This window comes from Eurosta solidaginis, chromosome 1, assembly GCF_040869045.1.
Source record: "Eurosta solidaginis isolate ZX-2024a chromosome 1, ASM4086904v1, whole genome shotgun sequence".
Classification (NCBI taxonomy): Eukaryota; Metazoa; Arthropoda; class Insecta; order Diptera; family Tephritidae; genus Eurosta; species Eurosta solidaginis.
In genome coordinates, this window is record NC_090319.1 from 275,326,143 (window position 1) to 275,349,125 (window position 22,983).

Below are 22,983 nucleotides of genomic sequence, written 5' to 3' on the forward strand. Positions count from 1 at the left end.
CTTTACAGGAACCATCTACATGATAGCCTAAATGTACCGTAGAAATTTGGTTGAATTTGGTGGAGCGGGTCTCAAGTTATAAAGTAACACCAAAAATGTGCACTAATTTTTATATAGATAGATTATTACGCAGCCTTGTAACACTATTAAGCATACAAAACAAACAACAACAGCATTTCAAGTGTACAGCTGGGTATGTAATGTTCGGTTTACCCGAACCTAGACTTCCTTACTGGTTGTTATTTGTTTACTATTGTAAACATTACTGCGTAAACTATGTAGCCTTGACTTTTAATTTTTGATTTTATAATAAAAGTTAATTTTAATATAATTATAAAAAAACTTACTTATGCTAATATTTCTACAACTTTTTTAATTGAAATTTCCACGACAACTTTTGAACACGTTCCCTAGCTATACATTTTTACGAGCCCTAAACAAATTTATATAAATTGTTAACTGTGTTAATCTCTTGTGGCAGACTTGCCAAATAGGAAATTTGTGAATGAATAAATTTACTTTCATTTTGAAAATTATAAACACAAGCCTAAATCAATAACAAGCAAAATTCACTTATTAACACATTTGGGACAGTGGTGCACTCCAGAGGTTCGCAGTGCTTCGAGTTGTATGAGCGCAGCAATGAAGTTAAGCAAGCAGTCAATCCATTTTATCTTGTACGTCAAGCCGTAAACATCTCATACGTGATTTCTATGCTCGAACATCCTTCATGTATACACACATGTACTACTTTAATAAAAGTAACGTTTGTGTTCAAAGCACTACCAGCGTTGTGCATCACTAATTGAGGGCATGCAAAATAAGTATGAGCACACAAGGTAGTATAATTTCCTTTAGATTTATGTATTTGTTTAGTTAAGTATACATACGCGAACACTAAAAGAGCAGTGGCAGTTTTTATCAAATTTTGTGAGTTTGGTTTTTCTATTTTTTAATTTTTAGTTAATTTAGTCAAAATCTTCTTTAAATTTCATGACCGACTATGTTTTCGAAACATTTTATTAAATTTTCCAACTTTTTATTATGACTTTTCATAATTTGTTTTATGCAGTATTACAGCCCAAACAATTTTGGTCTAATAAGGTACAAGTTAGAGGTCTCCCAAAATTCTCACAATTTTTTCTCCGAAGGCTGTTTCAGATTTTCCTCCATATAAATAAAGCTATGTCCCTCTCGTATGAAAGAAAATATAAAATACTCTTCGGAAAAAAATTGTTAAAAATTAATACCAATTTTGAGACAGCTACAACTTTTTACTTTGCTTACTAAAATTAATTGGGCTACAAACCTGCACACTCGAATTAATTTGTAAAATTTTCTCGAATTTTTTGGAAACAGCTTTTGAGATGCCTGTTTCGAATTCGAGATTAGTTTGCATAGTTTCAGTTAAGAAATTCATGAAAGTTTTTTCTTAAAGTATTCAAAACTAAAAAAAGAAGAATTTAGTTGAGGAAATTGGACAAAGTTCATCACTGCTTTTTTTCGTATTCGCAGCTGTAAGTTTTCAATTTGAAATTACACAACATTGAGAAAGGGATATTTCCAATTTATGCGCATCCCTCCCTTAACGTGAATATTTCGATAGCGATTTTTTGTTCGATGCCAAAAATAAAAACAAAAAAACAAAATAAATGAAAAGCATCATACACTTTTAGGTAATGTCTAATATCTAAAAGTTGTAAATCGTGTAGGTGTCGCCCTTAGTACATTCCCACGTGAATTTTATCGCACACAATTTTATCAATCAAAATAAGCACTTATACATGTATGTAAATATTGCACATGTGTGAGCGAAATAATTTTAAAAATATTTTTTGTTATAGCAGCAAAGTAGGGGACTCTGCATTTTTATTTTCGTTAGTCAAATATAATTTTTATATTTTAATTAATTAATCTACCAAACTGCATACACAAAAAAATCAAAGAGCCCTAAATAAAAACTGTGAAATTTTCGTAAAAATTGATCGAATTTTTGAATTTTTTCGAAAACTGCTTGTGTCCCCGCCTTTCCTGATTGGTGGATCATATGGAAACTCCAGTCTTCTTTTGATTTCTACCTCCTTTGCCAACTCATCGGCCTATTCGTTACCTTTTATCTCTTTATTTTATCCTTTTATCCTTTCCTTTTATTTTATGACCGGTTACCTAGTATAGATGTATGGTCCGCCCTGAACGAAATTTTTCCAATGCTTCTTTGTATTCCAGAACACTTCTTGATAAAGTACTCTGTGAGATTATTGCCTTAATCGCCCCCTGACTATCAATATAGAGATATATATATATATCTGCGACTGCTGCTTCACGGCTATAATTTCCGCCTGAAAACGATGTAGTAATCTGGCAGCCTGTAGGATCTACTTATTTCTGGATGGACACAGGGGTGCAAACCCGACCCCTTCCATTAATTTGGAACCATCCGTAAACACGACTTTTGTATGTTCTTTCAAAACTCAGGCATGGGACCATATATTGTGTGTGTCCGATATTAAATGGCGCTATACTGCTATGGTCATAGGTCCTCGACTCAAACTGCCCTGGGACCTCAAACCTCAAGCAGTTGCTAACGCGATGTTTTTGGTCATTAGGTCCGTAGGGGGTTGTGTAGAATGACATACTGTGCTGCTGTCGGAGTAATTTTTAGGGCTTCCGTTTTGCTTATTATTGACACTCTGCATGCCTCTCAAGTTTTTTGGTATACCTACTTTTATGTGTGGTTGTCCACCAAACAAAACACCCATAGTTAAGTATGGATTTGACAATTGCCGTAAATACCCAATGAAAAAGTTTGGGTGATAGGCACCACGTGCAGCCTAGCATCCACTTGCATGCATAAAGTGCCGCGGAGGTTTTCTTCGCTTTCTCTTCGACATGGAGTTTTCAGGACAACTCCCTTTATTCAAAGTTGTATCCTTTTCATTTGCTAATGTTCAAATGGCTTTCAATTCTCTGAAGATGCAAATTATCAGCCATTTCTTTGCAGTTTTTGTATCCTTAATTTACCGAGGGGTGTGGCGTTTAATTTTGAAATGGGTCAAATCTGACACGTACGCTTTATGAAGGTTAACGTATTACTATGCATCGGGGAACACTTTTTTACATGGCTAATTTATAAATAATTTGATCAATATCATCGGCACTCAAGATGGTGAAATAAGTCCTACCAGCCGACTATGACAAAAAGAGAATGACAATATACCGGCTAAAAAGGAACAACACGTGTAGAACCGGGTAGCACCGTCGAGCTGTTCCAACGCGGAGATGAAGAAATCATCAAATTTATGCATCGGACGAGCTTATACCTCTATTTTTAAGTCTAATATGGACGATATATCCATGATACCACAAATTCTAGAGAAGACCAGCCATCTTACTGTCGATTTTGCTGGCGACCTATTTATGTCATGACATAAAAAGTATAGCAGATGAAGAATGAAGTGTGTAAATAACGAAAACGAAAATAGCAGTGGATAATTTTACCAAATCTGAAGAAGAAAATTTAAAGAAAAATGTATCTTCTTTTATTTTGCATAATTTAAAAAAAATCTCTGAGTTTTAAGAACTAATCTTAAAACCGTTTTCGAAAAAACATTAGGAATATTTCAAAACTTTACATGGACTCTCCTGAATTTTATTTGAGTATGCAGTTTTGTTTCCCAATTAATTCTGTTCCAGCAAAGTACAAATTATAGGTCTGTCAAGGTTAGGTTGAACTGGCCGGTCCATGAGGACCTCACAAAGACTGAATGAGTCCGTAGTGTTACCCGATGTTTTTTAACGACCAAACTGAAAAGTCCTATCAAAAACCAAGACCCATGTTATGAAATAACCCCGTCCTCTTGGCAAAAACTATAAGCTTTCTAGGACATATGGCACTTCGTGCTTTTAGATCTGACAGCTGTATCACTTTTATAGCTGGAGTCAGAGCCTGACAGGCTTCCAACCTGCACTTCCTACATCTGCTTTCACTGGCCAAGCCTAATTCAAAGCATGTAACGCCAACAGGCAATGTCCAATCAGAATACCCGTCATTAGTCTACAGTTCCCGCTTTTTAATGATAGAAGTTGTAAGACCTGCACATCACCTTCGACATTTTGCAGCCCCGCGCTTAGGTCCACGCCCTGCCCGCTTGGCCTATCATATGCACTTCTCGCCTTCTCCTGATCTCGCCCAATCTTATTGGCACGTCTGCGGAGCAAGCTTCAATGGATGCGCCCTTTTTAGCTAGTTCATCCGCTTTTTCATTCGCATCTATTCCCACATGCCATGGAACCCAATATAGATGTATGCTTTTCCCCATTCCGATTCTTTCGAGGGATTGCTTACACTCTGACATACATCTAGAATCTAAAAGCTGTGCTATGGGAGATTATTGCCTTAATTGCTGCTTGGCTGTCAATATAAAAGTTAACACCGGCAAAATTCGAACTGATTTGTTAAATTTTTTTAGGGATTTTTTAGGTTTTCTTTCAACGGAAGAGCGCTTAGGCAATTTTGTATATAAAAACACAAGAATTCGGAAAATCAATGCAAATTTAGAGACCTATGACTTGTACTTTGTTAGAATAAAACTTAAGCTAAAAAAAAATCAGAAAACTCTACGTGAAAAGTTCAAAATTTTCATAAATCTTTTTCGAATTTTAAAATTTTTGAGACTAGTTTGCATAGTTTCAGTTACAAAATTCACGGCAATTTTCTTTAGAACACAACAAAAAAAATAATTTTTAACGAAACTTTGATAAAAAAAATTACCGGTTCTACCTTCATGTACGCTGCTGTACATCTCTTTTTTTTTCAATCACAATTTTAAGTAAACAATTATATACTTAGAATTTGTCCTTAATTCAAATGTAAAAACTATTTTAAAATAAACATGAATAACCCTTATGTCACATTCTATTTTGAGTGGTGTTGATTTGCGAGCAGCTGGAATATTTTCGCAAATATGCAAAACGTGAGAAAACTTAAAAAAAAAGTTCAAAAGTCACGACAACCCATGTCTTATGAGTTACCATTCGATTTTATGTAGGCTCGGATGAATAAATCAATAACAAGTTAGTTTTAACTGTCTCCAATCGGGATCAAAGCTTTAATGTGAAATTTTTGAACGCTTGAAAAGGCGACATTGCCTAAATCGTTAATTTTATCCTTAAAAACGAATGATAAGAAGAAATATAAAAAGCAACTCGTTCAAACCCACAAATGCTTTGCAAAGCTCGTAAGCCATGTAAGTCTCATAAACTTTTTAGGCAAATTGTTTCTTCTACGAGTTTTCCATGGCGTATGAGCTTGGCGAGTTCCATTTTTTTTTACCCTTTAATATTGAAACCGTATTTCGATATTTGTTTATATTTTTTTTCAGGTGCTCCACAAGACATTTACAGTTATTGGCTACCAAACGCATTTCCATTCAACGATGCAATTTGTATATTGGCTAGCATTTTGTCGGAAACCGCAACAAATGCAACAGTGCTGACAATTACAGCGTTTACTGTGGAACGTTATATAGCAATATGTCATCCATTTCGGTGAGTGTGAATTAAAATCTAAATTAATATAGCTATCTTCATTAGGGTGGGTCGATTTGTATGGACGAAAGTTAACCGATATCGCGCCATTGATTTTTCGATAGGATTTGGGCCAGGAAAAAAAGTTCCACTTTGCATACCCAAAAAAATAATTTTCGAGCCTGCGAAATTTCATTTTTTTGACTTTTTTCGACTTTGATTTATAAGGTTTTTTCATGACCTACTAAAAATTTTTTCATATGTATACCGACCCAAAAATGTCCGCTAAAAACGTATTTATTTTTATACTCAGTTGAGCAGAGCTCACAGAGTATATTAACTTTGATTGGATAACGGTTGGTTGTACAGGTATAAAGGAGTCGAGATAGATATAGACTTCCATATATCAAAATCATCAGTATCGAAAAAAATTTGATTGAGCTATGTCCGTCCGTCCGTCTGTCCGTTAAAACGATAACTTGAGTAAATATTGAGGTATCTTAATGAAATTTGGTATGTAGGTTCCTGGGCACTCATCTTAGATCGCTATTTAAAATGACCGAAATCGGACTACAACCACGCCCACTTTTTCGATATCGAAAATTTCGAAAAATCGAAAAAGTGTGATAATTCATTACCAAAGACGGATAAAGCGATGAAACTTGGTAGGTGGGTTCACCTTAGGGCGCAAAATAGAAACTTAGTAAAATTTTGGACAATGGCCGTGGCACCGCCCACTTTTGAAAAGAAGGCTATTTAAAAGTTATGCAAGCTGTAATTTGGCAGTCGGTAAAGATATCATGATGAAATTTAGCAGGAACGTTACACCTGTTACTATATGTGAGCTAAATAAAAATTAGCAAAATCGGATGACGAACACGCCCACTTTTGAAAAAAAAAATTTTTAAAAGTCAAATTTTAACAAAAAATTTAATATCTTTACACTATATAAGTAAATTATGTCAACATTCAACTCCAGTAATGATATGGTGCAACAAAATACAAAAATAAAAGAAAATTTCAAAATGGGCGTGGCTCCGCCCTTTTTCATTTAATTTGTCTAGAATACTTTTAATGCCATAAGTCGAACAAAAATTTACCAATCCTCGTGAAATTTGCTAGGGGCATAGAACGTATGAGGATAACAGTTTTCTGTGAAAATGGGCGAAATCGGTTGAAGCCACGCCCAGTTTTTATACACAGTCGACCGTCTGTCCTTCCGTTCGGCCGTTAACATGATAACTTGAGCAAAAACCGATATATCTTTACTAAGTCCACTTACTTATCTGAACCTACTTTATCTTGGTCAAAAAATGGCCGAAATCCGACTATAACCGCGCCCACTTTTTCGAAATCGAAAATTACGAAAAATGGAAAAAAATGTCATAATTCTATACCAATTACGAAAGAAGGTATGAAACATGGTAATTTGATTGGTTTATTGACACAAAAATTAACTTTAGAAAAAACCTTGTAAAATGGGTGTGACACCTACCATATTAAGTAGAAGAAAATAAAAAAGTTCTGCAAGGCGAAATCAATAGCCCTTGGAATCTTGGCAGGAATACTGTTCGTGGTATTACATATATAAATAAATTAGCGGTACCCGACAGATGATATTCTGGGTCACCCTGGTCCACATTTTGGTCGATATCTGGAAAACGCCTTCACATATACTACTAAGGGCCACTGCCTTTTAAAACCCTCATTAACACCTTTCATTTGATACCCATATCGTACAAACATATTCTAGAGTCACCCCTGATCTACCTTTTTGGCGATATCTCGAAAAATCCGTTCACCTATAGAACTAAGTCCCACTCCCTTTTAAAATACTCATTAACACCTTTCATTTGATACCCATATCGTAAATACGCATTCTAGAGTCACCCCTTGTCCATCTTTATGGCGATATCCCGAAATGGCGTCCACCTATAGAACTAAGTTCCACTCGCTTTTAAAATACTCATTAACACATTTCATTTGATACCCATATCGTACGACACACATTCTAGAGTCACACCTGGTCCACCTTTATGATGATATCCTGAAATTGCGTCCACCTATAGAACTATGGCACACTCCCTTTTAAAATACTCTTTAATACCTTCCATTTGAAACCCATGTAATTCAAACACATTCCAGGGTTACCTTAGGTTCATTTTGCTAAATGGTGATTTTCCCTTATTTTGTCTCCAAAGCTCTCAGCTGAGTATGTAATGTTCGGTTACACCCGAACTTAGCTTTCCTTACTTGTTTTAAATATTTTTTTTTTTTTTCAAAAAAAGTTCCAGTTAACAGTTTTTGGGTCGAACAGGGTATACATGAAAATTTTATAATCAAATGAAAATTTTTTTAGTAGGTCATGAAAAAAGCCTTAAAAATCAAAGTCGAAAAAAGTAAAAAAAATGAAATTTCGCAGGCTCGAAAATTATTTTTTTGGGTATGAAAAGTGGAACTTTTTTTCCTGAGCCCAAATCCTATCGAAAAATCGATGGCGCGATATCGGTTTATAAATCGACCCCGTCTAATTTTTATACATATCATCGATGTTTTTGTAAATTCACAAAAAATAACCAGCGATGCCTGGCACAACACACAAGGGAACATTTTAAGAGGAGATGTATTTCTACCTCTCGTCGTCTTGACAACTTCAGCAATAGATGTGACAGGTCGCGATATTTTTGAAAACCACGTGATTTGTGACTTCTCAGTATAAGGGGTACTAGTAGACGGCGCAGTATGCTGGGAGCAGTAGTTTTAGCTTTTTTTTCTACGTTTAGCTTGAAAATTCGCCATTTAGGTTTAAGGTTTTTTCAGCTTTTTTTTAGAAATTTTTTAGCTCTTTTTTTTTTCAAAATCGAAAAAAATTTAGATAAACAGTTGTATGTAGATTCAATTCCAATGAATTTTGGCTGGTTTTAATAAATTTAAGGGGCTAAGGAACAGAATGTTGGCATTATGGTAGGCAGAAATCAAGGCGTAGTAACTTTATTAAGGCAACATCAACCTAATATAATTTTCATTCCGTGTATTTGCCACTCGATTACATGACTCTATCATCTCCTTGGAAACCGCTTCCGAGCGGAATTGAATTTTTCATTCCAGAAACATTTGCCTATGTTTCTAAGTCAACATGTATGCTGCGTATATGCTGCGTAAAACGACGAACTCGACCCGTTTGCATCCACACAAATGGGATAATTCCTTGTTTTTCTCTACTTATGTCAACACGCATAATATTTATTTGAAAGATACCGTTAAGTGTAAGGCTTATAGCGCATATAAAGTAAAACTTACGTAAGGTAGGATATAACAACGTTATTATAAGGCTTATGGACCAACAAACATAAGGCTTACTTACATAAGGCCTTATTAAAATATAATACTTGCTGTATTTGCAACTTTTATATAAGGCTTGTATATAGTCCACCCAAAATCAGGCTTATATAAGCTGTTATAATAACAAGGTTGAATAAGGATTGGTGGACCATGGTATAACCTTGGTATAAGTTTTATCGCACATATAAAATTGCTTGGACTTGTAATAAGACCCCATCTGGCTACAAATTCCTTTATTCATATTCATAACAACCTATTTCAAAACTTTATTTAACCGGTGGTCACTAATCGGCAGGGGTTCGGTCATCCCAGAAAGTGTCATGAAAATATTCCCTCCAAAAATTCATTTGCCAGGTATCGTTTGGATTCGGTGTAAAACACACACTAAAAGCTTGGAAAAGAGGCTCTCAGACAGTGAGGAATGTAGAGTTTACATCTTTAATGGGTTCTTGAAAAGGTCAAAAAGTAGAATTCCTTATTGAAAATAGTTGCATCGGCTTTCATATTTTGAAAATAAAAAACCATTTACCAAACCAAATTGGAGTAAAGTTAATTTATTATCTTATATATTATTTCTAATTGCTGTTTTTATGTTCGTGTCCCCTTCTCGCTCTTATTTAGAATCCAAATCTATAAATAAAGTTTTCGTTGTAAAGATGGATATTTGATAAGAGACTGTTATCGTATTTTTTATTCTGTTTTATCTTTTATAAATAAAAGCTCACAGTGAAACTCATCTGCCTTGCAGATGCCGTTCGGAGTCGGCATAAAACATGTAGGTCCCGTCCGGCCAATTTGTAGGGAAAATCAAGAGGAGCACGACGCAAATTGGCAGAGAAGCTCGGCCTTAGATCTCTTCGAAGGTTATCGCGCCTTACATTTATTTTTTTTTTTAAATAAATTAATAAAACGCATAGGTAGTTGCATTAAACTTTTAGCTTTTTTTCTTGGCCTTAAAAATGTTTATTTAGCCTTTTTAAACTTTTTATATTTGTCAATCTAGCCTTTTTTTGAAAAAGTCCTGGCAACACTGGCTGGGAGTGAATGCATTCAGACATTCCACAAATTACAGGTTCGTTGTTTCATTTTGACGCAGATAGTTGTTCCGGTGACAGAAGCTGCGATTGGGTTTGTGATTGCGATTATTGGTAAGAGTGGGGAGATTGATGTGTGACGTGGATGATTTTACCGGTATTAAGTCAACCACGGTGATTTCTTGGAAGTTGTCACTATGATCTTTTAGTCGCTCTGACAAAATCACAAAAGATATTTAATGGCGCAATATACCTCCGAGCATATTAGACCGAGTGTTCCTTAAAATTGCCGGTATAGGACCTACATATTTTACGCCGACTCCAAACAACGTTTAAAAGGTAAATGGGTTTTCGCTGAGAAGCTTTTCATGATCGAAATACATAGGGAGGGTTTGTCAAACCACCGTCGAAGGCGACCGAGTTTAGAAAAAACGTTTTCCTAAGTATTTCGATGTAAGAGCGAGGGCATTCTCCTCATCCTTTTCCAAATTAAAGGCTTTGGTATAAGGTGCTAATTATATTCAAAGTGCTTATAGAGATGCCCCTTCTTTTGCCTGCCGGTTTATATACCGCTCAACCTAACCTTACCTGTCTATTAATCTAAAAGCTTTCAGTTCAAGTATAATCCCCTCCAGTAGATCCTTAACTGTTTCGAAAAGTTTGATTAAAGATGATAGAGGTAATAAAATCTCCAACTTAAGAAAAAAATATGGTGGAGTTACTACTAAGGGCCGTTTTCACCACCTCTAGTTATATTCGTTTTCACCGACCAACTCGCAGTTAATTCGATAATTGTGAATATTTGTAGGAAAATTACAAACAATTTATTATGAATACACGGAACAACAACACAGCTGACTTTTGTTTACAATTTTTTCTTGCAGTTAACTGATAGATAGTGCTTCTTAGCTTGGAGATTTCTACAACAACTAATAGTCAATTATCGCCTGATAAAATTGAAGACGGCGGCTACAGACCACAACCGAAATAAAGCAAATAACCCTAGTCAAGCATTGGCAACTCGATAATATAATCACATTCGTGATTCATTGTCGTGTTGCTCTGTCACGCCGAAAATACTGAACTTTCTAAGAACATGCGTAAAAAACTATTTGACAGATGTCGCTTTGTAGCCGCCGTCGGGAACGTATTCAGGCCTACTAACTGAAGATGGTAAAAACAGTCCTTGGTAGTATACGTTCGAAAACTATCAATTTTCTGCCAAGATATCGACGTTATGTATGAATTTATGTACACATATTACAAGAAAGTATATTTGAAAGAATATTTTCAATTTAAATTAAGTTTTTAATGAGCTCAATTTGTTGTGCTAATTTACGCTTCAATTTGTAAATATCTTTGTTTTTTCTCTTCACAAAAAGTGAATATGATAACAACATTACACATTGATATGTATGTTTAATAATGCTTTCGTACTTATTAGCTTCCTATCTTCACCATTTTATATTACCTATCTTTGTTTATGTTGCTTCTTTTCGACATCGACAACGTCAACGATAATTTGTTGGGATACTGTCAGTCAATTTTTAGGACATTCAGCTGCCGGTCCTTAGGCCATCACGAATTTCGTTTTCATTTTACAAAAATAACAATGAAATATTTATTTGTTCTTGTTATTGTTGCCTATGCAATGCTTTCACAGCCAATGTAACCATGTGAATTTTGTTTCTTCTATTATCGCCTAATTTCAGACAGCACACCATGTCGAAGTTATCTCGAGCCATCAAGTTCATACTCGCCATTTGGATGTTGGCGGTGGTGCTCGCACTTCCGCAGTCTTTGCAGTTCTCCGTTGTTACCGAGCCAACTGGCACATCGTGTACGGTAAGTTGAAAGAAAGTTATGTTACATAAATTTTCTTACAATTCGTATATGTTAAATGTGAAATCTGAATTCATTTCATACCATTAAAGTGTGTCCGTACATGCAATAGACCGTTTCAGAAAAATATGTCATCTTTCTTTCAATTGAGCTTGTTGTTGTTGTTGTAGCAGTGCTTCGCCCCATCCAGTAGGTGTGACCGATCACAAATTGTCATCAATATCCTCTAACGGGAGTCCAAGAAATTTGCTATTTCAAAATGGGAGGACCACAATGAGAGGGGTGGTAGAAGCGTTGGTTCCACATTACAATTGAAGAGATGATCGGTGTCATGTGGGGACACATTGCAAGCAGGGCATGCACTTTGTATATCGCGGTTGATTCTGGATATGTAAGAGTTTAACCTGTTACAGTATCCAAATCGAAGTTGAGCTTAGAGTAACTCGCGTTTCCCTAGGGAGTGTGCGTTTCTCTTCTGCAAGTTTAGGGTATTGGTCTTTGAGTACAAGATTCACCGGGCAATTCCTGACATAGAGGTCCGACGCCTGTTTGTGGATTTCACTGAGGACGTGCTTGTGTTTTTTGGCTTCATATGGCTGTATTCTCAGGTGCCGTATTTCCTCAAAATGCTTACGGAGATGACTCCTTGGGCCCCTGGGCGGCGTTGGCTCATCAATCAGATGTCTGTGGGGATGCCCAGGTTTCTGGGTATTCAACAGGATTGGTTAGCATTTCATTTCTCGCCCTGATGGCGAGTATTCTCGCCTCAATATTCTGGGGACATAAGAAGACAACCAATCCGAATTCGGTAACCCCATTTAATTTCAATTGAGCTCAAAACGAACTGTAAAATATGAATCTTAAAATTATTATTAAATTTTATATCGGAATTATAGGGAAGAGTTATTTTCCCTTCATTTTCTAGTGGGTTTTATAATTTTTAAACGGCCGAATAAAACATAACTTTAGATCAAAGATTGCGTTTAACAACTGATTTCTAAACTCAAAAATGTCAGATGAGGGGATATATTTATCTTTGATATATTTCGGTTTTTCACACTGATTAATTAATATTTTCAATTGTTTTCAAACTAAGATTGTATAGTGTCATTTATTGACAAAGCTTTTTTAAACTGTTATTTTTCGGCCAAAAAAAAAAAAATTGGGAATGGCAGGTCTCTTGTATGCTCTGTGAGCTTTAACGCAATTTAAGTTTAACTTTATGTTACTAGCGGGATCTGTAAATAGTTGATATTCCTCAAAACGTAAACATAAATAATCAAGACTATTTCCGGCACCATTTTGAAATCATTTTGTTTGGTAAAAATGTTGGGATCATTTCGAGATCTTTTGTAGTAATGTTGGGATCATTCCGAGACTATTTAAAGATCATTTTGTGGTCATTATGGATTCAATTTGAGATCATTTTGGAGCCATTTCTAGATAATTGTTCATTTGAGCCACTAATCCGGTATCATTTCGGGACTATTTTGGATCCATTTTAGCAGGGTTCCCAGAAATTCATCTACGAATACGAAAAGTTATCGGACTGTTATTATAAGCGGAGTGTTATCGGCATGGTAATATTTTTACCGATATGTTATCGGTCTATTATGGAAAAGTTTTTGATTTTTTATGTAAAAAGTATCGATTTGCTATCGAAATATACAGATTTGTTAACAAAAAGTTGTTGATTTGTTATCGGGTAGTAATTGTTTATGGACAAATTTTCGATTAGTTATCGACAATTTATCGATGTGTTACCATATAAGGTAACAAGTCGATAGTAAATCGATAACATTTCGATAGCAAATCGATCACCTTTGGATAACAAATTGAAAACTTCAATAATAAGTCGATTTATTTTCCATAACAAATCAAATGACAATTCGGTCATTTTTGAATAACAAATCGCAGCTTCAACTGTGAAGACCCCAAAATTACAGGCTTTCGGGGCCTCCACAAATTTAGATTTTTCATTGCAGAAAATACAATTTCATATTAAAACTATAAACGGAATTATAATAATTTATATATATATGGCATGAAATGAATTCACTTATACATATGTATATGTACATACATTTTGAATTAAATATACTTTGTACAATCATACATACATTTTAAAACATATATAACTATAATATCGCAGAGTGAACTCACATAATTATGCACAAGCATACATACTTACGTATAAGCGAACCAGGGATGCACCTTAACGTTAAGCTAATCGTTTATCAAAAAATTTCCACCGTTTCCGTTGAAACACTTCGAAATATTATCGATAAAGAAATTATCAAGATAAATTGTATCTCGTTTTTAACCGAAACGAAAAGCTTTCGTTAACGTTAAAAACGTTAACGAAAACGTGATACTTTATGTTTGAATTGTGCTGGCAATGCTATAGCCATGGTGAAGCCGTAAGGTGGCAACAACGAGCGCACATACACACACAAACTCTATGTAATTTGTTTGTGTAATTCGTTGGTGGTAATGTCAAAAATAGTCTGAGAAATGTTCGTACTGTCAAAATTCATGAGAAAAGTTGCAATCAGCTTGGATAATGCTTTCACCTTTAATAACTCCGCCATCAATCAGCTTTGCCAGCATAGTTTGAAATTAATAATCAACATAAACGATTTGATTTCGTTTTGATATGGCAGAAAACGAAACGAAATCATTTCGTTAATTTGACGATCTTAACGTTAATAAACGAAACGAAATGACTTCGTTTCGTTTATTAACGTTGATTATCGTAACGAAATGATATCGTTTCGTTGGTTAAGCATGCCTGAAGCGAACAAGGAGAAATGGAATTGTGAAACGATAGCGAACACACATGCGTACAAATATATATTTAGTATACTTAGCTTAGTTATAAGAACTTTTATTGTAAATCAACGGAAGCCGACTCAAAAATGGTATAAAAGGAGCGGCAAATTCAAGAACAATGCACTCTTGGCTTAGAAGTCGTAAAGTGAGATATATGGTGGGGTGTGTTCAGCTGTTTATGATAGGTATACCGCCGAGTCGTGTAAAACGCTCGACGTCTACGTATTTTACTAGGGATCCGGTGAGTTGTGTAAAACGCTCACCGATTACGTATATTCACCAGGCATACCACCGAGGCGTGTAAAACACTCGGTGATTAAACGTATTATAATCACATACGTATATACATATGTATATATATTTTCAGAAGGATTGAAATAAATCATCATTTTTTTATAATGTTTAAATAACATCATAAAGAGAGTGCCAGCTGCAATACTACAGTTTATGACTACCTTTTTCAATCCAAATCAATATAAAAACCGGAAAAAGTGGCACTCTTTTTAAACCTTGAAAAGTTGCTATCCATTACAAATCGTCTTTCACGAAAACCCTAACGACTTTCTGCTCTCCTACATCACCATGACCCAGCGTCAAGCCACTTGGCATATTCTGTCTGCTTTATCTTGAAAATAGTATTTCATTTAACTGGATTTTGTCAGGTTTTAAGAACTATAAAAAACTGCGTATCGTAAAATCTGGTAGATAGTGCGTTTGAAAATCCCCAGTAAAAGTGAAAGTTCGTCTTTTAACAACCCCAGTTTTAAGCTTGTTTTGATAAATAAAAACTATTTTGAAAGAGTCTAATGTATGCATTTACAACTATTATGTTCAATTACCATACTGGCTAATGTATTGTTGCTTTTCTTTTCATTCACAGATTGATAATCACTTTATAGACCATGTTTTTGTTTTGTCAGGTTGTATTTTCTTCGTCGGTCCCATGACGGCGATTGTTGTACTCTACGCGTTAATTGCAACGAAATTGGAACGAAGCAGACAGTTACAGACAGCGTCGAGTCGTAACGTTAACTCACAGCGTCGTGTAACTCGTATGCTATGTAAGTAAATGCCATATGAAGTTAATTAAAATAACAAATTAGTTTCAGCAGTTAAAGAGAAATGTAGTAAGTGTCATGGTTTTCAGAATTTATTGATTTATATATTTATTTATTTTTTTTTTGTTAAAAAAAATATTCATGCACCTACATTGCATGATGGATAATACAAAGATTGGCAAATTTTAATTTTTTTATATACATATGATCTAAATCTAAAACACTCTTCACCAACCAATGCGAATTTTGAGGGACACTTTAAATGGATTTCACTGCAAAACAAACAAATAACATAAAATTTGGAATTTTTCTGTAAGGTTTTTAAAACTTACTCGAATTTTCCCGATTTTCAAACGGTGGCTTGAATTGACAGGCCGGCCGGGGCCGACACGAATTTTGTAATTGAAATTTAAGTAACTACCCGATAAGCTACAAGCTTGAAACCTGGAATATAGTTCAGAACCCGATGAAAATGCAATAATAAGGAAAACAAGTAAAGGTGTCTAAGTTCGGGTGTAACCGAACATTATATTCTCAGCGTGAGCTTCAATTGTACATTTCATTTCAGATAAATTACTTTTCTACATAGCACGTGGCACCGCCCGTTTAAAAAAAATGTCTGCCCATTTCCTCTTACAATAAAACTTGATAAGTGAAATATCATTGATTCAAAACAATTTTTTGCTAAGTTATAGCTTATTATTCTAGTCTACGACCCTTTTAAACTTGTTTTATATCTAAGTTGCCGTGGTCTTTAACCGATCTCGTTCATTTTCTCTAGATATATTTCCTGCTATAGGGAAAATTTGTGTACCAAATTTTATTACGATCCGTTAACTTTTCTTCGAGTTATGGTTCCCGGAACATAGAAAATTGCTTAGTCATAAAAGGGGCGGTGCCACGCCCATTTTCTAAAATTTGGAGTTTTTCCTATCTATGTTATATAATAGTGCGCGTGGTCCTTAACCGATTTCGTTAATTTTTCTTCAAAGCATTGCTTATAGTAAAGACAAGCTCTCTGCCGAATTTTGTTACGATAGGTTTAACGATTTTTGATTTATGATTAATAATATTTGTAAAATTGATTTTATCACAAGTGGGCGGGTGCCACCCCCATTTTAAACATTTTTTTCAAATTTTTATCACGAATCTAAATATCAGTCCACACGTCAAATTTCAACATTCTAGGTGCATTGTTACTAAATAATCAGGTTTTTTATGATTTCCAAAATGTTATATATATAAAAAGTGGGCGTGGTTATCATCAGATTTTGCTAATTTTCAATACCAATCTATTCTGGGTGAAGATAAGCTCGTGTACCAAATTTGGTGAAGATATCTCAATATTTACTCAAGTTATCGTGTTAACGGACAGACGCACGGACGAACGGACGGAAGGACATGGCTCAATCAAATTTTTTCGATACTGATGGTGTTGATATATGGAAGTCTATATCTATCTCGATTCCTTTATACTTGTACAACCAACCGTTAGGATAGGATAGGTTAGGTGGTAGCTGCCCTGATAAGGATAGCTCACTTGGACAACACGAAGGTCCGTTGTGATACCACATACACCAAAAATAACGGTGACTTAGATCTAGCTACTTAGAGAATCGTTGGGTAGCAACGATAAAGCTCCGAATGATACCGATCTCAACTTTGGATATATCCTCGGGAGATCCAAGTGAGTCGCGACCGAAGTACTTTCGCCTAGTTCTGGCAAAAGCTGGACAATCAAGCATAAAGTTATTTGGTGATTCCACCTCATCATCCTCCATACAGCTGCAGCAGGATGGAGTTTCCAGTATATTGAGACGTACCGCATGGATACCCATGGGACAGTGCCCCGTCAAAACCCCAATGACCATTGATAGGTGAGCCTTAGTGAACCCAATTATTTCAGCAGACCTCCTGCCATCCACTTTTGGCCAGAAAGATCTTGCTACCCTGCAAGACGTGGTATCCGCCCAACGTTTGCTGAGCTGATTCGATGCCCAGCTATGGAGGAGCAATCCACAGGTGGCCAGCGGGATCCCGAAATCCCTACAGCCATCTTCATCCGGTTCAGTTGTACCGATGCGGGCTAAGAGATCCGCTTGACAGTTACTCGGGATATCACTATGGCCCGGGACCCAGATAATCTTAATTGTAAAATAATTCGATGCAATCGCAAGCGAGGTCAGGCACTCCCAGACCACCCTCGATCGCACTGTAGTTGAGCTCAAGGCCTTGATAGCCGCTTGGCTATCAGAGTAGATGTTAAATTCCCTAACCGTGATAGCACTGGATAGCATTCCATCCACCGCATCCTTAATCGCAGCAATTTCCGCTTGGAATACACTGCAGTGATCAGCCAACTTAAACTTGCGGCTTAACCATCCGTGAACAAGTTAACCGGTCCCATGCCCCAGATAATTCCACTTCCCCAATCCTCTCTCTCTGGAATAACTGGGGTGAAGGTTGTATAGGGGATGAAGTCGAAACTGGTAAGAAGGCTAGAGTGTCCGTGGTCAGAAAGTCTATATCCCATATCACGAAGCCTGACCAACGACCTTGCCGCGGCCGCCTTTCCCGCAATATATACTGGGTATATGTTCAGCATGACGTTCAGTGCCAAGGTAGGTGTTGTTCTGAGAGCGCCACTGATACCGATCAGCGCCGTCCGTTGCACTGACACTAACATTTTGGAGGTGCTCGCCGTGTCCAGTGCTTTCCACCAGACCAGCACCCCATATAGCAGAATCGGTTTGACCACCATCTCATAAAGCCAGTGTACTATTCTTGGCGAGAGTCCCCATCTCTTTCCGATAGCTCTTCTGCAGCAGTACAAGGCAATGGCGGCCTTCTTGGCCTGATCTTCCACATTGGGTCTCCAGGACAGTTTCTTGTCCAAAACAATCCCCAAATATTTAACCCTATCAGAAAGTACCAACGGTACCCCTCCAATCGAGGGCGTTCTGAAATCGGGCATCTTATATCTCCTTGCGAAAAGGACCAATTCCGTTTTTCCCGGGTTGACCGCCAACCCACATGACTCAGCCCACCTAGCCACAGTATCCAGGTAGCCCTGCAGAACATCGCGCAGGGTGCCCAGAAATTTGCCTCTGACTAGGATAGCGAGGTCATCTGCATAGGCAACCACCCGACAACCATTGGCTTCCAGCTCCACAAGAAGCTCGTTGACTACCACAACCCAGAGGAGAGGAGATAGGACACCCCCCTGTGGCGTGCCCCTGCACACCTTCCTCTTAATTATGGCCCCACCCCACTCCTCTGCGACAATTCTGCCGCATAGAAGTTTGCTAATAAATTCAACCAGAGCCGCCTCGACTCCTAAACCCACCAGAGCTCTTTCGATTGCCCCCGGTAAGACATTGTTAAAAGCTCCCTCGATGTCTAAAAAGGCACCCAGAGAATACTCTTTGTGTTCTAGGGACCCCTCTATTTGCTTTACAATCGAATGGAGAGCCGTTTCCGTCGATCTGCCCTTGCAGTACGCATGCTGTGAAGCTGACAGTAACCCCCGAGGTATCCTTTCCCGTAGGTACAGGTCAATCAACCGCTCAAACGTCTTAAGAAGAAACGACGAGAGACTGATTGGCCTGAAATCCTTAGGTGATACATGAGAGCTTCTGCCGGCCTTCGGAATGAAAATAACCCTAACCGTGTGCCAAGACTTCGGGATATAGTTAAGCCTGAGGCAGTTAGTATATATGATGGCCAACCAGCGGCAGGAAATCCCCAAAGACCTTTGAAGCTGCGCAGGAATGATTCCATCCGGGCCCGGAGACTTATAGGGCTTGAACGACCCTATAGCCCAGATTATTTGACTTTCCCGTATTGGAATGGCAGGAACTTCTGCATGGCCAACGACCGCCGACCATGCAGGCGAAGATCCCTGCGCAACTGGAACATCGGGAAAACGATTGTTCAGTAAAAGCCTTAGGGACTCCTCGCTACTCATCGACCAGTTCCCACCATCATCTCTCAGATACCCCATAGGAGCGGGGTTCCTAGAGAGTATTTTTCTAAATCTCGCGGATTCATTGCAGCCTTCTACGTTTTCGCAGAAGCTTCGCCATGCATCTCGCTTGGCTATCCTTATTTCATATTTATAAATCCCCAGACTCACCTTATAGAGCTCCCAGTCCGAGGGTAATTTACTCCTCCTGGCTCTGTTGAAGAGCCGCCGGCTGGACGCTCTTAGGTCGTCAAGAGAATCCGACCACCAGGGCGGCTTGCCCTTCCCCTGTAAGTTTTCAATGGGCAGAACAGCTGAAAGGCGCTATTGCTTGCCGAGGTGAAGTTTTCCACCAGAACGTCTATCTCAGATTCGGACAGGCCCGAACTAATGATAGGCACCGCAGGCAGTAGCTCTCCCAGCTTCCTACAATACAAGTCCCAGTTAGTACTTTTAGGGTTCCTAAAAGATATTTTACCGGGACGTTCTTCGTTCACTGAGAACTGAATATATCGGTGATCAGAGAAGGAGTGCTCGTTGAGAACCCTCCATCCAGATATCCGACCTTCCAGTTCTCTACTAACCAGGGTGAGGTCCAGGACCTCCTCCCTTACCGCAGTAATAAAAGTCGGGTCATTCCCCCTATTACATATACAAAGTCCCTCATCTACAATAAAAGTAAATAAAGACTCACCTCTAGTGTTGGTATCCGAGCTTCCCCAAATGCTATGATGGGCATTAGCATCGGCACCGATGATCACGCCAACACCTCTCCGCCTTGCTTCAGCGGTGATTTCACCCAGTATCGCAGGTGGTGGCCCCTCTACGTCCCCGTGGGGCATGTACGCTGAGACCACCCACATTTCATTACTTCCTCGCTCGAGGCAGACCGTGGTTACGTCAGCATTGCTGAAATTAGAGAGAATAAAAGCTTTAATCTCTTTTTTAACAAGCACACAGGATCTAGGCCTACTTGCCTCCCCATGCACCAAGGTGTTGAATTTTCCAGTCCTTAATCCAGAAATCTTACTGCCGTTACTACTCAACCACGGCTCCTGGACAAGGACTATATCCACTCCGCCTTTTTCAAGGCAGAGCAACAAATTTGCGGAAGCCGCCTTAGAGTGCTGAAGATTGATTTGACGGATTTCCATCAAAAGCGCTCTTCTTCCGCACCCCATCCTTGGCGGATTCGTATTAGTATTGTCCATTCTAAAAAAGTCCCCCCACAAGGCCGCTATCCGGAGCCGATTGTGTCGTCGCCCTTTAACGGTCTCGTGGTTATCTATGCTACGCAGGGAGGCCACGCGAGGGTTGACGCATTACCTTATGAGTAATGCGTTCAGAGCCAGACCGGACGCGAAGCGGGAATATCTTCAACCGCACCTACATCACCAACTTAACGGCGACGGAGCCGGAACGTACCTTGAGGCCCGCCACGGTTTTAACGGGACGTGGGCAGGTGCAGCATTAGCCTACCAGCCATTTCGGTAGGGTTTCACCCCGACCTACTAAAGTGGCAGAATACCGCACCTATCAGCCCAAAATCATCAAGTCAAAATGTAATGTGAAATCAAAGCCCTAAAACAGTCCAGTTCGTTACCGTTGTGTACCGATCTTGACTCTTGAAGAGTCCTCCCTCCTCTGAGCTCGGCACAATGACTCAGGGGGTGCGGGTTTTATCGAGTTGTCCTCTCTAGATCCGCCATTATCAGTAGAAGCAGGGGCACCTCGTGCAGGACGTGATAACTAATCACGCGTGACATTCGTCACTATGGCCGGTCTAAGACTGATATCAGTCCCTGATCCAGAGCCTGAAACCACTTATGATATCCAAGCCAAGTATCTTAGCCCCCAAACCAACCGTTATCCAATCAAAATTAATATACTCTGTGTGCAAAGCATGCTGAGTATAAAAAGTCCAATAGGTGGCGCATGGATCAAATTTGCGGAAGCCGCCTTAGAGTGCTGAAGATTGATTTGACGGATTTCCATCAAAAGCGCTTTTCTTCCGCACCCCATCCTTGGCGGATTCGTATTAGTATTGTCCATTCTAAAAAAGTCCCCCCACAAGGCCGCTATCCGGAGCCGATTGTGTCGTCGCCCTTTAACGGTCTCGTGGTTATCTATGCTACGCAGGGAGGCCACGCGAGGGTTGACGCATTACCTTATGAGTAATGCGTTCAGAGCCAGACCGGACGCGAAGCGGGAATATCTTCAACCGCACCTACATCACCAACTTAACGGCGACGGAGCCGGAACGTACCTTGAGGCCCGCCACGGTTTTAACGGGACGTGGGCAGGTGCAGCATTAGCCTACCAGCCATTTCGGTAGGGTTTCACCCCGACCTACTAAAGTGGCAGAATACCGCACCTATCAGCCCAAAATCATCAAGTCAAAATGTAATGTGAAATCAAAGCCCTAAAACAGTCCAGTTCGTTACCGTTGTGTACCGATCTTGACTCTTGAAGAGTCCTCCCTCCTCTGAGCTCGGCACAATGACTCAGGGGGTGCGGGTTTTATCGAGTTGTCCTCTCTAGATCCGCCATTATCAGTAGAAGCAGGGGCACCTCGTGCAGGACGTGATAACTAATCACGCGTGACATTCGTCACTATGGCCGGTCTAAGACTGATATCAGTCCCTGATCCAGAGCCTGAAACCACTTATGATATCCAAGCCAAGTATCTTAGCCCCCAAACCAACCGTTATCCAATCAAAATTAATATACTCTGTGTGCAAAGCATGCTGAGTATAAAAAGTCCAATAGGTGGCGCATGGATCGAAATATTTAAAAAAGTCGTATTTGTGGTCCGATTTGGTTCATATTTGAAACAAATATTACATACAGTCAGGTAGAAGTGGCATCAAAATATTTCGGAGTTCGAGGAGGAACAAGCATATGTGGCGGTGAGTCGAGTAAAGTCTTTGGAACAGTCCCGGCAGCAGGGGGAGGGCTTTGGGGGTTCAAACCCCGTCACCCTCGGGTTTTTTGATCTTGAACTCTTAAAATATATGAACGTCGTGAACACCGTAGGTTTAAATGGCTTTGAAATAACATTTCTATAAAAACAATTTTGAAGTAAAAATGAAATTATATAAATGGTTAAAACATGTCAATTATGAGTGGGTTATATGTATGTGTTTGAATTTGGGAATATTATCGGTTATTTACTACTTTTTTAATGACAAAAAAATAATAAGATTTAACCTAACCTGCTGCCGAAAAACATTTTTAGTACCCACTAGATACACCCACGCCCCTCCCCCGTCCCTCTAATTCTTCCTTCGAACACAAGATTCCTTAGCCCGGCAGTAAGCTTTTTTAAGTTTATGACGAAATATATAAACTTCGTCAAATTTCGGAAAATGGGTGTAGCACCGCC

The 22,983-nt window shown here is 38.4% G+C and overlaps 1 protein-coding gene across 9 annotated transcripts in view; it reads left to right on the forward strand.

Annotated features, from left to right (window-relative positions):
* PK2-R2 (Pyrokinin 2 receptor 2) overlaps positions 1-22,983 on the forward strand; it is a 432,630-nt gene that overhangs the window by 395,097 nt on the left and 14,550 nt on the right. For all 9 annotated transcript variants that reach the window (XM_067760841.1, XM_067760842.1, XM_067760843.1 and 6 more), the window contains 3 exons: positions 5,382-5,547; positions 11,615-11,747; positions 15,457-15,637. In XM_067760841.1, the coding sequence (XP_067616942.1) occupies positions 5,382-5,547; positions 11,615-11,747; positions 15,457-15,637 (480 nt within the window). The remainder of the gene's footprint in view (positions 1-5,381; positions 5,548-11,614; positions 11,748-15,456; positions 15,638-22,983) is intronic.